The 17,241-nt window shown below is 53.3% G+C and overlaps 1 protein-coding gene across 3 annotated transcripts in view; it reads right to left on the reverse strand.

Moving 5' to 3' along the window:
• Positions 1-16,908, reverse strand: part of TEF (TEF transcription factor, PAR bZIP family member) — a 32,564-nt gene extending 15,656 nt beyond the window's left edge. Inside the window, exons 1-2 of one of the 3 annotated variants that reach the window (XM_037845926.1) lie at positions 7,165-7,380; positions 3,665-3,979 (exon numbers count right to left, since the gene is read on the reverse strand). In XM_037845926.1, coding sequence (XP_037701854.1) covers positions 3,665-3,979; positions 7,165-7,309 — 460 coding nt within the window. In that variant the 5' untranslated portion in view covers positions 7,310-7,380. Of the gene's footprint in view, positions 1-3,664; positions 3,980-7,164; positions 7,381-16,627 lie in introns of those variants that run through there. The other 2 variants (XM_037845927.1, XM_037845925.1) reach the window with 2 other exon arrangements.
• Positions 16,909-17,241: the final 333 nt, after the last annotated feature.

Below are 17,241 nucleotides of genomic sequence, written 5' to 3' on the forward strand. Positions count from 1 at the left end.
CCTGGCAAATGCTCACGGCCGTCCTCCTCAGCAGAGGCCCAAATCAGAAACACCCAAATGCCCACCGACTGCAGGATGGATGAACTGTGGTACGTTCATACAACGGGATACCATTCGGCAACAAACGTGAATAAACTACAGCCACATGCAACAACACGGATGATTCTCACAAAGCTCACTGGAAGAAGCGAGACACCATGAATATGTACTACTTCTGGACTTTCTATAGAAGGAACTGAAAACCCAAGAGGAGGACTTCTACTTTCATATTTACTATGTGAACAATTCCTCGACATGACCTTTACTTCATCTGAATCGCGATTTTTCTCTGTCTAGAGAGTATACCGTTAAGTGTATTCTGTCAATCTATTCTGTTAGTCTAAAGAGAATACCCACATAATTTATAGGTATACTATAAGGCTAGCTGGCGAAAACTATAAATGCAAGAGAGACTATAAAACTAATCAATTATAACAATTAAAAACAAAACAGAGAACAAAGTATACAATTCCCTTCATAGAAAGTTCAATTATGGGCAAAACTAGCCTTGGGAGAAGGAAACAGGTGGTGACCTTTGGGGAGGAGTGACAGAGCAGGGTCACCGAGGGGCAGCTGGGAGGCCGGCTGTGCCTAGTTCCTGATTTGGCAGTTACAGGGTGGGTTTGCCTTGTGAAGACTCACTGAGCTGCGTACCTAGGACGGGTGCACTTTTCTGTCCTTCAAATAAGAAGGTTTACTTAAAAACAAAATCAAGGGCAGATGCCACTAGGTGGTCTAAGGTTCACAATGGGGGCTCTCTTCCAGCTCTGTCCCCTACCCCCATGTGAAACCAGCCTTCTAAGACCACTCAGCCGGCACAGAAACGAGCTGCCTTCAAATGAGAATCCCAACGGAATCAGCTGAAGCCTCTAGATCTAACTGCCAGTTTACAAACAGACCAACCAAAAATAAGGGGCAGCGGAACATGTGAAATGGCACTAGTAATAGAACCAGCAAAATTCAGCATGTGGGAAACTCTCAAACAAATGATTTGGTTTCCTCAACAAGTAAAATGCAAAGAAGAAAAGAGGAGCAGGAGGCCTATAATCACAGGAGTTTTAAGAGAATTATCACCCAAATGCAATGTATAGGCCTTATTTGGATGCGGGTTCAAACAAACTGTAAAACAGTAACATTTGGGAGACAACCATGGAGATCTGAATGTTGAAGGGTTTGTTGACAATTTCAGAGGTAAAATTGGTATTTGTTAGGTTTTTCAAAAAGAACCCTAACATTCTAGATTCATATTGAAATATATATGGGCAAAATGGTACAGTGTTTAGGATTTGACAGAAAATAAACAGGTGGGGGAATGGGAGGGGCTATAGAAAACAATGCTGGTTATGAGTTAAGATCTGCTGAAGCAACCTCATGGCTGCATGGAGGTTCATTATAGTATTCTCTTACTTTTCATTTGTTTGGAAATTTTTCCACAATAAAAAGTTCTTTTAAAAAATAGAACCTGTAATGGCTATTTCTAAATTCTGAGCTCTTTGTGTGTAACCTGGTGGGTCCCTGGAATTTTGGGTATCTGTGTGATACCTGAGACTCAGCCAAAGGCCAGCAGCTATGAATGTCAGCATTACCCCATACAACAAATGCTAAAGAGTCTGAAAAAAGAGATCAGACTTCAATTAGAGATATAAACGAAATGGCCTTGGTTAGGATTAAGGTAAATCCGACTGAAGGGTAAAGGATGATATTGACGGTGTTTTTGAAGTTTCAGCTTCTATGTGGGACCAAAGGAAGAGATGTTTATTAGGTGCAAAAATCTATATTTCTGGTAACATTATATAACTTGACTTCCATGGTCAACTTAGTGTGAAGCCTCAGTACATCCCAGAGTAACTGTGGCAGAAAATAAAAATGTATTTGCAAAGCCCCCTTGAGGCACTGGAGGAAAATGTGGAAATATTAAATTTTCCCACCTGGGGAATTAATGATATTCTCAGAAGCACTGGGGGCTACCAATTTAGTAGGCCAAGCCCTTGATTTTGGGATTTGCCCTTATGAAGTTTGTTACTGCAAAGGAGAGGCTAAGCCTACTTAAAATTGTGCCTGAGTCACTCCCAGAGAACCTCTTTTGTTGCTTAGATGTGGCCTCTCTCTAAACCAACTCTGCAGGTAAACTCACTGCCCTCCCTCTATGTGGGACATGACTCCCAGGGGAGTAACTCTCCCTGGCATGGCTGGAAATGACTTGCAGGGATGAGCTTGGCCCTGGCATCGTGCTACTGAGAAAGCCTTCTTGGACCAAAAGGAGGAAGTGAAATGAAACAAAGTTTCAGAGGCTGAGACATCTCAAATAGAGTCCAGAGGTCATTCTGGAGGTTATTCTCATGCATTATATAGATATCCCTTTTTAGTTTTTAGTGTATTGGAATAGCTAAAAGGAAATACCTGAAACTGTTGAACTGCAACCCAATAACCTTGATTCTTAAAAATGACTGTATAACTATGTACCTTATACTGTGTGACTGTGAAAACTTTGTGGCTTCTACTCCCTTTATTCAGAATATGGACAGATGAATAGAAAAATGAGGACAAAAAGTAAATGAGTAATAGGGAGGGCGGGGGTGATGAGATGTTTTGGGTGTTCTTTTTCACTTTAACTTTTATTCTTATTCTTTTTTGTGTGTGGTAATGCAAATGTTCAAAAATTGATTGTAGTGATGAATATACAAGTATATAATGGTGCTGTGAACAACTGATTATACACCGTAGATGACTGTATGATATGTGAATATATCTCAATAAAATCAGAAAAAAAAATAGAACCTGAGAATTCCTTGGTATGGGGTCCCTGAATTCCATACCAGCCCCCAGGGTCCTTCCCAGGTCCTTGCTTCTCAGCCTGTAGCAAGCTTTGCAGGGTCCCCCAGAACAGGGGCCATGCGTCCTCTGCTGGTTCATGTACAGTGGGCATGAAACGAAACCAGCCAACTCACCCTCACAGGTAAAAGAGAAAAGGGAGGAGAGGATAAAGGAGGGACCCTGGAGATGATGCTTGTCCGGGCAGATAGCGGGACTACCTTATTCACGCCAGTGCCCAGACAGTACCTGGCTACAGAGTCAGGCATCCTGGGTTCAAGTGCTGCCTCCACGACCTACCAGCTGTGTGACCTTGGGCAAATTTCTGAACATCTCTGTGACTCAGTTTCCTCACCTAAAAAATGGGGATAATGGGACCAATCTCGAAAGGTTCTTGTGATGGTTACATGTTCATGCTTGCAGAGTAAGTGCTCAATGAATGTTAGTTAATATGAATATAAGTAACGTCCAAGATTCCTGCTAAACTATAGCAGAATGTGTGTGGGGGTAAAGCGCGGCATCAAGGAAGCGCAGGATGGGATTCTACGCGGCAGAGACTCTGACTGGAGGGGCTGCCACCCCATTGTCCTGACCATCTGCAGCACACCAACCATCGAGAGGCTCCAGCGGCCCGCTGCCTTGCTGTGGCTACTATTTTTATCTACAGCCTCGGGGGACTGAGCCCAAGGGTGGGCAGCAGAGGGTTTCTGCACGTGGTGGGGGGATCTCCCCTTGGAGGAGGGTGTGTGGTGGGAAGCCAGGCCCCTTTGGGTGGGGACCGGCAGGCGGCCCTGCTCCCAGGCTTGTCACCAACCTGTGCTGGACACGGTTTCGGGGGGCTGAAAGGCAGCGGTGGAGGAGGACGGTGGGGACGCCGTGGAGGAACTGGCTGACTCCTTCCCTTCCAGCTCGGCCACCGGCAGCAGCAGGTTCTGGGCCAGGTGGGTGGGGCTGGCGGGGATGCCGTTCTCCAGCAGGAACTCGTCCAGGTCCATGTACTCCAGGTGGAAAGACTCGCCGTCGTATGGGATGGTCTTGTCCCAGATGGGTGGCATGAGGGAGGCAGAGACGGCCATGGTGCTGGCCGCCGCCTCGTCCTCCTCCAGCTTTTCCTTCCCCTTTTCCTTATCTGCAGACACAAAATCTGTGATGAGACACCACACCGGAAGGTAAGTCCATCCCAGGAGGCGAGCAGTGGGCTGCACGGGGCTGCCCCATCTCACTGGGAGTACTCACTCCATCCCATGCCTTTCAAGAGCTGGTTCCGCTCTGTGGGTATGACCTGGAGCTTGGAGAGAACACCGTACCCCCCATCTGTGCCTGGGGTTACCACATTGCCCACCACAAGCTTGTGGCCTGATGTGGCCCCAGGGTTACCTCACAAGGGGCTGGGGGAGTAGCATCTGCAGGAGAAAGGTTTCAAGGAAGGAAATGGAGTTTATGGCCCTTCCTGTTATCTTAGCCCGGGAAGGGCTGAGGGCCTCAGGCCCACAGCTTTTGTGTTTTCCTATCTCCTCCACTTATACTTCTCCATAGCAACCTGGCCTAGGGCTTGAATCCTGGCTCTGCCACCCACTTCCTGTGTGATGTGTGACCTTAGCCACGTTATTTAACCTCCTTGAGTCTCTGAGTCTCAGTGTCCTGCACTGTAAATAAGGATAGGGCTGTCACTTTTGTGAAGACAGAGATAGCATTTGAAACGTCTTGCAGACCGCCTGGCACATGGTAGGCATGCATCGTCCCTGGGAGCTTGCTGAGGCAGGGACTGCGTCTGATTCCCTTTTAGATCTTGGGGCCAGCACAGGGCCAGGCAGACAGTATGCACAGGAAAATGTGTATATGGCAGCAATGAATGTTGGATTTGCAAACAGATTTCCTTTGGGGTGACTGGCTAGAGAGAGCTTGGAGCTCTCTTTTCAGGACCCTTCCTCCAGAAATCATCTGGAGAGACCTCTATCCTTGAATCAGCAGGAAGGACTGAAGGCAGGTCTTCTGAGAGGAAGGAAAAGGGTGAAGCTGAAAAAAAAAGCCTGCTCTCATTCAAAGCATAACTAATCAACTAGTGGGATCTCACCTAACCAACTCGGTCAAAAGTTATGCAAGTGGATACTCAAGAGAGGGCAAAGGAAAGATAAGAAAGAAATAGGCTGGAAGGAAATCAAAGTGTTAGAGAGGCCAATCAGGGAAGCGGGTGGTAAAATCATCACAAGTCCATATGGGTTTTCCAAACTGAAGGAGACAATTTTGAACTCTGTATACTGAAGTGAAAAGGAGAAATCAAATATGATTACAATGAAACTAAACCAGTCATGCATGGACCCCTAGATCACAGACAGACAAAAAAAGAAATATGTTGGTCCAACAAAAATGGACACATCCAGTGAGTTAAGAAGGTGAAGATGTGACAAACAGAACTTGGCCATGACTTCTAATACAAATTGACTTGAATTGCTGCACCTCCTTTCCGTACCAGGTTTTGGTGTGAAACCAGGGGGGATGGCAGAGAAGCCAGCTGCCTGCCTGCCATCGCCCCTGAGGTCTCAACTCCACATTCTGCTCAGCAGTGGCTGTGACCCACGTTGGTTGGGGTCGCCTGGGATCAAAGCAGGTAGGAGAAAAGTAGCTAAACTGAAGGACAGGCAACAATAAGCCTCAGGTTTTGCCTGACCTAAGCAAACAAGGACACTGCATTTTAAATCAGAGTGCCGTTATAAGATGGAGCTTTAGATATAAAGGATGATAAAGGACTAGGCCCATCACTCGGGGCACGGGGACCAACACCAGCAGTTGCCAGGGTGACACGGCTGAAAGAGCACCCATCTGAGAGTAATAAGCTCTAACTGTGTGACCCTGGGGAAGCACCCTCACCTCTCTGATCCTCAGATTTCCACATCTGGGAAGTGGGGGTACACCTCTAAGGACAGCTGTGCAAGACTGAATGAGATCGGATGATGTCCGAGTGCCCGTGACTGCTCTGCAAGTGTTTGGGAGAAGTATCTTATGGATGGTCATCGGGTGGTCACCTCGACCAAGATCCTGTCAGGTGGGGACTTCTGTGCCCATAGCCTGCCCCAGCCCCAGATGTGGAACAACCCATCAACGTAAATACAAACAAAAGCGTCTGTGCACACGAAGTCCAGAAGCAGAAGGAGAGAGCCTGGCCTCACCTGATGTGTCAAAGCTATTTATAACCCAACAGTGACAGCCATGGGATGGGAGGTTCAGAGCACTCCCAGGAATGGAAGAGAAATGACATTTTAAGAGAGGAAATTAATTCCCCAGGACAGGCAATTCAGAGGCTTATCCCGTCCCAAATCCTTGGACCACACCAATGCTCCCTGGAAATTCGAAAGTCTTAGAATGAAAGCATATTTCACTGTACCTAAATCTCCACAGTAAGTGGCACTCCTACCGCTCTCTGAACCTCACATTCTCAGGCCCAGAAACAAGGCCAAACCTGCTTTCCCCACATGCCCGGGGGAATGTTGTGGCCTAGGAAATAAGATAAAACTCAAGTCAGCCACTGTGGCCCAAAGTCTAGGGTCAGCCCCAAAACACCAGGGAAAGGGCCTCAGTGGCCGCATTCTGATCCTCACACCTATACCTGTGCCCCCACGCCCTCCAAGTGCCTGGATCCCTTTTCCCAACAACCCCTCACCCCCCATCTCTGCAGCAGCCCTAAGACATGTTTCTAGAAAATCTCCAGTGTGTACCCCGTAGCTGGGGATGCAGACTGAGCCCACCTCCCCGTAAAAAGGGCTGGCCACATACAAAAGCAACCCACTACTGTATACAACCACTTCTCAAACTTCGGTAGACTTTGGAATCACGGGGGAAGGGATAAAGGGGGAAGTGGAGTGCTAGTTAAAAGGCAGACTCCTCTCCGAGAAGCTGCAGTCGGTGAAGGGTGGGGCCCAGGAACCAGCATTTTAAACAAGCATCCCAAGTGATTCGGCTGCAGGCTCGCCAAAGAAGGCTCCCTGGAGCGTCAGGTAAGTGGCTGTCCCTGACCTCCCATCGGCTTCAGTAACCTCTACAGGTCGCGCCCCCCTCCGAGCGACCCCCACCTCACCCCCTGCCTCCCGAACCTTCCCCACTCACCCCCACCTGACCCATCCGCTCTCCATTCTCTCCTGGATCCTAATCCCAAGCCCCTTGCCTTGCCCTCAAGCCCCTCCTTCCATCCCCGGTTCCCATCCCCCTCCGCTGGACCACTTCACCCTGACTTCCGACCTCTAGCCCCGCCCCATCGAGGCCCCGCCCCCCGCAAAGCCCCGCCCCGAAGCAGGCGCGGACCCCACCCCACCCCCTCACCGAGGCGCGCCTCGCGCGGGGGGTTCTCCATCAGCTTCTTCAGGACCAGCGGGAAGGAGCCCGGCAGGCCTCTTTCCCCAGCTGCGCGCCCCGGCCCCGCCTGCGACTCCACAGACGGCTTCTTTCCGCCGCCCGCGTCGGACATCGTGCCCCGCGCTCCGCTCGCGCGCCTCGCCTCCCCCGCCCGCCCCCCGAGATGAGCCCGAGCCTTGCGACCCGCCGCAACTGCCGACACGGGCGGCTACTGCGCAGGCGCCCAGCGGCACCCCCGCCTCTCTCCATCCCTACCCCGCCCGCGGACCAGCTCTGGTGTATTAATTATTCATGAGGCGAGGCCAGCGTCCCCGTGCTCTGGCTTTGGATTGGCCCGCTCTGGAAAAGGGGCGGGCGCAACTCTCCGGGAGGTGATTGGATAGGCAGCAGGGGGTGGGCGAGACACGTGCGGGGCCCGGTGAGGAGCGACGCCGAAGACCCCGCCCCGGCCACCCTCGTGTCACCTGATTGGCGCCTGCTGGAGCGTATGTCATAGACCTTCCTCGGCGACAGCCTTTTCCCTTTTCCCAGCACTTTCACCTTCGCCTCCCTCTTCATCACCCCACCCTTCTCCCCGACAGCCGCAGCCTCTTTCCTTTCCCTGTCAGGCGGAAGCCTTCCGGACGCGCCGCTGAGGGGCGGTGGGGCTGGGAGCGGGTAGGCCAGCCGGGGGAACCAATCGGACAGGCGCCCGGGCCACAGGGACGGCCCTCCGTGGGTCACGTGGAGCCGCAGCCGAGTGGAGTCGCGTGCGGGAGGGGGGAGTCGGAGGAGGAAGGCGCGATGACAGCCAATGGGGGGCGGGGGCGGGGCCCGGCCCGAGCACGAGGCGCAGCACGTGCGGAGCCGCGGCGGGGAGGGCCGGGCGGCCCTTTCGGTTTCGGGGACTGTGCCCCGGGTCGTGGGACGCGCCTGCCGAGCCCAGCCCCCGCCGCTCCTCCCCGGCGACCCGGTGGTCGGCTGAGGGCAGGGTCGCGGACGGCCACCTGGCGTCCCCTGTAGGGATGGCCCGGGCGGGCTTGGCCGCCGCGGGACGCGGGTGTCAGGCTGCCCGCTGACCCGGGGTGCTGGTGCCAGCGTCGCGGCTAAGATAAACAGCAGCGTGGAGAGAACGTTCTCGAGGCCCCGGGGCGGAGGCTGAGGGCCTCTCCTGACCCGGGGCCTGGTGCACGCTGCCCCGCTCCCACTCTCTAGCTTGTGACCTTGGGAAACTCCAGTCGCTGGGCTGGAGCCTGTTGCCTCAATCCCAAGGGGGTTGAGCTAGCTCTAAACAGCTCTGAATTTCTCTTACGCTCTCGGTCCTTCTCTTCCTTTAACTAAAATAAATAAATAATGAACAGATACCGGTTACACATTTTGTGGTGGAGGACCACCTCCTTTCTTAAAATACAAATACACCCTGGGAGTTCCTCAGCAACCTGTGAAAATGTAATGTAAAATGTGAAGGGGGACACAAACGTGAAGACAGTATAGGAAGCTACTCCTCAACAGCGCTCGGAATTTCATACGCTTTTCAGTACAGAGCTACTCCAAAACCAAACAGTGCCAGACCCCCTCCTTCAACTCCCGAGGGCAGGGACTTTGCCTTGTTTATCTCTATCCCTGCAAGGTGTCAGGGCCTTCTAGGGGAGGAGCTCAGGGACTGGGAGAGTGGCAGCCCCCACAGTTCATGGGGCAGAGTCTGAGGTCAACACCCAGCCAGCTGAAAGTTGTCAAGCTCTTGCAATACGGTTTTGCTGGAATTGAGGAGGAAAAAGAACTTGGGTAGGGGAGCAGCGGGGGAAAGCAAGAGATTAGAAGAGACTCCAGGAGTTGTGCAGTGGTGGTCTGACACAGGAAGGCTTGTTCTTCCTGTGACACTAATTAGGCTGTGCTCACTCAGTGCTTGACCCCTCCAGCCCTCGCTTCAGTGCACCACGCCCTCTTTTTCCTTAAATGGTGTTAGGGTAGGATCTACCTTGTGGGGTTTACAGGAAGGTGCAGGAGCCCATGCATGTAAAAGCACAATTGCAAACCTGCAACAAATGGAAGCTCTCATAATTTTACTAGAACTGTGATGGGTTCACTTCTATATGTGTAGCTGTTATCCCAGGGGCTAGACAATGCCGACCTATATCACTCTGAATTGAGTGAAAACATTAAATTGTGTACAGAAAACCTGTTGTGTCCCCAGATGTTGTTAATGGGAGTTCTGTATGTGGCTAAACTAAGAAATCTTTAGGAAAAACTGACTTAGAGGTTTTTAGAAACAAATTTGAAAGTACATTCTGAGGAATTTTAGTACAACAATATATGAGGCTTTTAAAAAATGACTAGTTTGGCTGGGGAGAAACTTGCTGAATTAGAGTTAAATGTATGTTTTCATAGTCAGTGTGACCTTATTGGAGAAAAATTAATTTTCAAGGTATTAGGACAGGATTTATGACAATATGACAGTGGAAAGTTAGAACATTTGATTAAGACAAAAGTGGAATGTATTAAGAGGAAGTAAAGGTTTAGATTTTTTTCCCCTTCCTTCTATTAATGTGGTGTTTTATACTAATTGATTTTCTTATATTGAGCCACCCTTGCATTCCTGGGATAAATCCCACTTGGTCATGGGAAATAATCCTTTCAATATGCTGGATTTGTTAGTATTTTGTGGAGAAGTTCTGCATCTATATTCATAAGGGAAATTGGCCTGTAATTTTTTTTTCTCATAATGTTTTCATCTGGCTTTGGTATCAGGGTAATGCTGGCCTCAGAGGATGAGTTAGGAAGTGTGCTGGTTTAGATGCATTATGTCCCCCCAAATGCCATTATCTCTGATGCAGTCTTGTGTGGGCAGGAAGGTATTGGTATTGATTGGGTTGGAGACTTCTGATTGGATGTTTCCGTGGAGATGCGACCTGCCCAACTGTGGGTGATAACTCTGATTGGATAGTTTCCATGGAGGTGTGGCCCTGCCCATGCCGTGTGGGCCTTGATAAGTTTACTGGAGCACTATATCAGCTCAGACAGAAGGCCCAGGCTTGCCACAGCTAAGAGGGACACTTGGAAGAATGCACAGGAGGTGAGGGAGGAGCTGCAGCTTACAAAGACATTTTGGAGACGGCCTTTGAAAGCAGACTTTTGCTCCAGAGAAGCTAAGAGAGGAACATCCTGGGAGAAAACCATTTTGAAACCAGAACTTAGAGCAGATGCCAGCCACGTGCCGTCCCAGCTAACAGAGGTTTCCTGGACACCATTGGCCATCCTCCAGTGAAGGTACCCGATTGCTGATGTGTTACCTTGGACACTTCATGGCCTTAAGACTGTAACTGTGTAACCAAATAAACCCCCTTTTATAAAAGCCAATCTGTTCCTGGTGTTTTGCGTTCCGGCAGCAGCATTAGCAAACCGGAATAGGAAGTGTTCTAGCTACAGTTATCCAAAAGTGATAGGGCCTGCTCCCCCTGTCACCCAGCCTGAGCAGCTAATCTAACAGGCAGGTAGTGCCAAGGAGAAGTGGGGAAGCTGGCCATGGCTTTAACAGTTTGATTCTGTTCTCTATTCATGTACCAGTGCTCCCAGAGAGGGTGGTGCATTTTGTTTTTGTTTTTTCTTTTTTTCTTGGGTAACCAAAGTGTCAGTGGTGTCACAAATACTGGAGGGTAACTACACACATGTTGTCTCTCGTGCGTAATTGCACGGTGGACTCACAGCAGTGGGCAGTGCCAGTGCCATTCTCCAGCTGAGCTGAGAAGAGCCCTGCAGCCTTCTCTCCCTGGGCCTACTGACAGTCAAGTGGGAGTGAGAGCTGCCCCCGCTCCTTCTCCCAGTGGAGGAATAAACGCCGTGAGAAGTGGTTAGCTGATTGCCATAGTGTTTGTGAGCCCTACCCAGAAATAAACGCCTCAAAGAGAACATGTGGTTCCGCGGTTCTGACTTTAAAGGTACAAAGCGGTACCTCAGTAGTCTTCAGGAACAGGTTTCCGGTGACGCGGCTTCTTGAGGGAAGCCTGGGTCCTGGGGCAGGGGTGGCTTTGTGGGTTGGGAGGCAGGCCTGGGTGGAGCTCCCCTTGGGCAGGTGACTTCTGTCTGAGCGTCAGCCATTTCCCTCTTGGGAACAGAGATGAATCCACTTACCCTACAGGGGGTGGCGAGGGTCCTCCATGATGAGCATTGCCGTGCGCCTGCCTGGGACAGGGTATGGCATGGACAGGTGGGTGCCCACCCTTCCCCTTCCATTCAGGCCGCGTTGGGTCAGGAGTAGAATTTTTCCAGGTGTGAGGCAAGGCTGGGGCCTGAGACTGGGTTTGAGAGTCTAAGCTAGAGCAGAGACTGGCTGTGAAATGTCCATTTTCCAGAGCTGGGCTGGCTTAAAATTCTCTTCTTTAATCCTCCAGAAACCTGCTAACCAACCCAAGTTAAGAACCTAAGTCAATTGCACACCTGCAAAGCAAGTGACTTTCGTTGTGCTCTTATGCTGTTTTGGATGATTATTATTTGAACGTGAAGCTCAGAGGAGCTAAAACTGCAGTGTAGGTGCTGGGCCCACATACTCCATAATGATCTCTTTGGCCATATATTCAGCACCTGGTAGGACAGTACCACTCTCTCTTCTGACTTACTGAAAACTGTGACGTGAGCCTGGTGTGTATAAGAGCAGGATAACTATAAGGCTGCCTTGGAGCTCTGACCAAGCTCAGTTATCTGCGTCCCTTGCCCATACAAAATGCAGGAGAGTGCAAAGTTCAGGCAATGTGTTGGCTCACTTTGTTGGAGCTGGTACCTTGCAGAGCCAAGCCACACACACACTTGGAGACTTATTAATGTTAACCAACAGCCATTGTGTTCAATGCACATCTGAACCTGGAATAACAAAATCAAGCACTAGCCTTGCCAGCAGCAGACTCCTTTCTAGCCACATGCCCATGGTGGCATAGTTCTGGGCTCTGTGGGTTTTGCCTTGGTGTCAGAGTGTTCCTGGGGACAAGTGGAGGGTGGAGACATCTCTTCAGTACTCTAAAGAGTACTGGTTTCCTGTTTGGCTTGCATTTTGTCCACGCCTAGGGCTCGGATTACAGCCCGAGAGCTGCCCCGTGAGTGTCACTCCCAGAGAGGAGTCCTCTCTGGACTCAGGCCTCTGCCACATCCCAACAAGCCACTGCCTGACAGCCAAGTTTCCCCAGTCAAAGCCGTGTTGGTGGTGCAGAGGGAGGATGTGGGCTCTGGAGCCGGACCACCCGGGTCCGATTTCTGCTTCTACTACTTCCCAATTGTGTGACCTTGGACATATTACTTGACCTCTCTGTGCCTCAGAATCAGAAGTAAAGGCCTTGATTCTGGCACAGTGCTGAGACTAACACTTAGTGCCGTTAAAGTGAACTCTTAGTATTACCCCATCTTGGGTTGTTCTGGTGAGACCTCGTTCCTCCAGGAATAGTGGGGATGGGCAGGACCTTGCGGGCTGGGAGATGACAGCTTCATCCTCTGGTGTGGTCTTCAGGGCCCTGCAGCTCTCACCTCGCTGGTCTCTCGAACTTCGGTCCTTACTTCTCTCCCTCTTGCTCACCTTCTGCAGCCGCAGTGACCTTTTAGTCCCCAAACACCCTCAGTCTCTCCTGTCTCAGGGGCTTGGCAGGTGCTGTTCCCTCAGCCGGAAAGCAATTCCTTTGTCTGTCTGTCTCTACTGGGCACAAACTCCAGGTGGGTCAGGACTGTGCTTGCCTTACTCACCCCTGCATATTGCACACCCACCACCAGCTCAAGACAGCGCAGCCCACACCGAGTCTGTCCTCTCAGCCACCGAGGGGAAATGCCAGGCCCCCTGCTCCCTGCACCCCTGTGTCTGCTCCCACAAGTCCCCTGAGGTCCTGCTTGTTTTCCTACAGGCTCGCTCTGCCTAGCACAGCCGGGATGTCCCGTTTGGAGCCGGGCTTGTGGCCCTGCGTCCCTAGGAGCCTCAGTGCGTGTTTACAAGGAGACAGCCCTGTGTGTGTGCATACATGTGGACACACAAACCTGGCGACATCCCAGTTCTTTCAGCAAGAACATCCACAGGAAGGAAGGAGGAAAAAGGGAGTGGGGCTGAGACTGCGAAACTGATGCAGTTGGAGGGAGCGTCAGGCCTGGCCAGGCTGCTCTTTGCCTTTCACAGAGAAAACAGTGTGGCACTTCGCAGTTAGAAGATGCTTCACGTGGGACAACACGTTTAATCCGCAGGTGTTCCTTCACCCCTTTTTACAGGTGGGGTGTGGAAAGAGGAAAAGCCATGTCCAGGAAACATGGCCAGTGAGCAGCAGACTCACGATTCACTTCCTGTCTCCACCTGTAAACCCTGTGCTGCTTCCCCCGGGCCGAAAGCCACCCTGGGTTAGGGGCACCCCCAGGTGGGGAGCCTGCCTGCCCTGCTCAAGGTTCAACCTGTGAGTGTGTTTTCCGGCTACCTGGCTCCCTGGAAAGGAAGCCTGAATGACGGAGGCAGGTGGAAAGAGAGGGGTGGACAGCCCCTGAGCACAGCGAGGCACCGCGGGGTGCAGGGAGGGTGGGGTGTGAGGAGATGAGGCACTGTCCAGAAAAGCAGGGCCTCCCCAGAAGCTGGAGGAGAAAGGAGTGAGCGATGGGCTGCAAGGAGCAGCCTGGAACAGAGCCAGTTCTTAGGAGAGGGTCCTCGGGAGACAGGACAGGAGCAGTGGCAGGCAGAGACGCCTCGGGGATCAGGGCCCAGAAACACAGAGGGGAAACCGAGTCAGGGCTGGCAGCACAGGCTCACCCGTTGGCTGGAGATGGATTTCTCTGCCCCCAGGGAGGTTGGGCAAACAGGCAGGCCAGGATGAGGGGCGGCCACGTGGCCACTGTAACCTAAAGCCAGGGAAGGTTCCAGCTTGGTCAGCCCCACCAGGGACTGGGATGGAAAAGAGCCAAGGAGGGCTGCAGGTGGGTAGGGGGAGGCCTGGGGACAGGAAGAGGGACAGGAGCCCCAAGGTCAGGTCTCAGGGAGCGTCTTTGAGACAACGCAGGGAGACCTGAGTGGCATGAGTCCACACCTGGAGTTTCCCGTGCTCTGCGCAGCTTTGCTCTGAAATTCCCTCACAGTGGAGCCCAGACATGTGCACTTGTCCTGAAAGGTGTGCTGAAGCACAGTCATCAGGCCAGAGAAAGAGGAGAACGTGGGGAGTTTGTGAACAGGCCCTGGGTCTCCCAAGGAGAAACCCGCCACCCCCTTCCCTCCTGGTGCGGGGCAGCAGAAAGTCCACCAAAGTCAAGGGCCGGGGACCCTGGGGGCACCTCCCTCTACTCGTGGACAACGGCCCACCTCTCTTGTTTTCTCCCAGGAGACACAAAGCCAGAGTAGGAAATGAGGAGAGAAGCTGCTTCAGCAAGGGCTTTTTAAGTACTTGCTACATGACTGCCCCATGCCCCAAATGCACGTGTGGTGTAAGTGTTCTTTTCACCAAGGTGTGCTGCTTTCCAGGTAGACTTTGTTTGCTTGTTTGCTTGTTTTTAAATAAATGGTCCGGAAAGCCAGGGAACTTCAGAAAGTGGTGATGGCAGGTGGGTGGGGGAGTGGTAACGCAAATGGGTCTTTGTGGTGTGCACCAACCCTTTGGCTCTCCCCACCCTCAGTTTTTCTACCCAGTTGGCGGCAGGCCTTGTCAGTCCTGTGGGACCTCATGCCTCTGACCATCAGTGAGATGCCGCCCCCCTCTGACCCACCCAGCTGTACCAGACCCACTAAACCTCAGCCCAGAGAGCCAGCTCTTGGCTCTGCCCAAGACCTTGGGCAAGCCCTCTATGTGCTGGGCCCTGACTCTGCCCGTCCACAGGGCGCTGCAGACCAGCTGGAGTGCCAGCGACCAGCAGCTGCTGCCACACTTCAAAGGCCTTGTTACCCTCGTCTGAGGGGCAGTGCCCCGAGTTGCCCCCAAGAGCCCTTCTCTGCCCAGCTGGAAGCTGGCCCTGTGCATGCACTGGGAGGTCCTAGGATGCCCTGGGTGGGACCTGAAGGGTCTGTGCTACCTATCCTTGGTGCTGGGACCCAAGGGAACCCGCCACCTCTAGCCTTTGGAAGGGTCTCAGCTCTGCCTGCCCACATGGGCCTTTCAGAGATGTCAGAAAAGTCAGCTGTTACCTGTTGGTAGGTGAGGCCTCCAGCTGGGGCCTCATCTGTAGGGGCAACCAGCAGATGGGCTGCTCCTGGTGGGCACTTGGGGTCTCCAGTGCTAGAGCGGCACGGGAGCACCTTCTACGAAGCCCGCTCGGAGGGTGGCCTGGACTGTCCCAGCACTCAAAACCACAAGGCGCCTGAAGAGGCCTGGACCCAAAGCCACCTGAGAGAGCCCTGGGGGTCCTCCCTCAGATAAGGCATCTGCAGCAGAGCAGAGCCTGCTGCCCCTGGCCCCTGCCTGTCCTGGGGAGCCCAAGCCCAGCTCCCCATGGGGCTGCAGGGTCTGTCCTCAGGTTCCAAAGTCTGGGCGAGTGGTTGAGGTTCCTGTGGAGTCCAGTCCTGGGGGGACAGCCAGGGCCACTTGCCGATGAGCCATTTCAGGTGCCAGCCCCGCAGGGTGAGGGAGGGGCCCGAGGAATGGCCCGGAGGGGATGCTTGAGGCTGACTCCCAAGTCCGACTCCGGTGGCAGAGGGCAGCTGGGTGCCTTGACCCATTCAGCTCCAGAGTTTGGGCATTGAGGACCTGGGTGGGAGCCCCTGACTTCTTGGAACAGGAGAGGTTTGGAGAGATATTTGCCAGGAGAGAGTACTGTGAGCAGGCCGGCCCTCAACTCTCCCCAAAGCTAACTGTGGCCTTGGGCTTCTCAGGCAGGATTTGGGGGACTCCGGAGCTGCCTCCGGAGCTGCCTCCTGTCCACGCCCTCCTCTGCCTTCCTCTGCCTGCTCTCTCCACCGTGTTTGCCTGGCGTCTCCTAGGAACGCGGGACTTTGAGGCTGTGGTCCTGTTACATAACAGCTTTCATCCCAGCCATGAGCTCAGCCCTCCAGCAAGAGGGAGCGGAAGCAGGCACACTGAGGAAGGGACTCTTCTCCAGACAGGGGGCTCCTGCCTGCCCACATCCACAGTCCCCATCGCTGCCCTGCCCACCCCATCACGCACCCAGAGGAGGGAACTTAATAAGCAGTCAGCATCCAGCTAGAGCCCCTCACAGGACCCTCTTGTCCTGTCCTTGGCACCTGTAAGCAGGGCACCTGTCAGTGCTGACCATGGCCTCCCAAAGCGTGCAGCCCCTGAGGGGCGGCCCCCGAGTTGGTGCAGCACCCACAACCTTCCCCATCCCTCTCTGCACCCCAGGCTTTCCTCTTGCCTGAGAAGACCCCTGCTGAGTACCCTCCCTCGCCTGGAGATGCCTGCCCTGCCGCCATGCCCTTGGCTGCCCCTGCCCACCCCATCACGCACCCAGAGGAGGGAACTTGGGCACCTTGGCAGCCAGCCCAGGCAAGCCACCCTGCTCCTACCTGTCCTCTTCTCAGGCCAAGGCAGAGAGTGCTCCAGCAGAGACTTGAGGACCTCGGGCATGTCCATGGCAGGGGCCACTCCTATCCGATCCGGTCGCAGCTGGACAAGCCCGGCAGGAGGTGCTTGCTCCGGGAGTTTGGAAGCAGCAGGAGAGGCGGTGGCGGGCCCGGGGAGCTGCAGGCTGGGAGGCAGGCGGGGCGGGAGCCCGAGGCAGCCAATGGGCAGCACCAGCCACGGGCCCTCTGCCAGCTCTGGCCGTGGCCTGGCCTTCCCTTCCCGCTGCCTGGCAAGACTCACCTGGCCCTGCGCCAGCTGTGGCACGTGGAACAGCTGTGCCAGCCCACTGACGGAGCACCCGGCTGTTATCTAACTTTGCGAAGGGAAGTTCTCCGCAGGCTGGCAGCCGGAACTGGGGCCTGCCAGGTGAGCACTGCGAGCAGGGCTCCACACCCACAATGAGCATGCACAGGCACACACAGGGAGGAGGAGCCCTGGAGGCCCGGGCACGGCCATGGAAGCTGTCTCAGGCTGGGTCTAGAGATGCCAGCAGGAAGGAGGGCGAGTCAGGCTGGCACCCCAGGTGGTTCAGCACAAAGGATATATACTGGCAAGC

The sequence above is a fragment of the Choloepus didactylus genome, chromosome 8, assembly GCF_015220235.1.
Source record: "Choloepus didactylus isolate mChoDid1 chromosome 8, mChoDid1.pri, whole genome shotgun sequence".
NCBI classification, from domain to species: domain Eukaryota; kingdom Metazoa; phylum Chordata; class Mammalia; order Pilosa; family Megalonychidae; genus Choloepus; species Choloepus didactylus.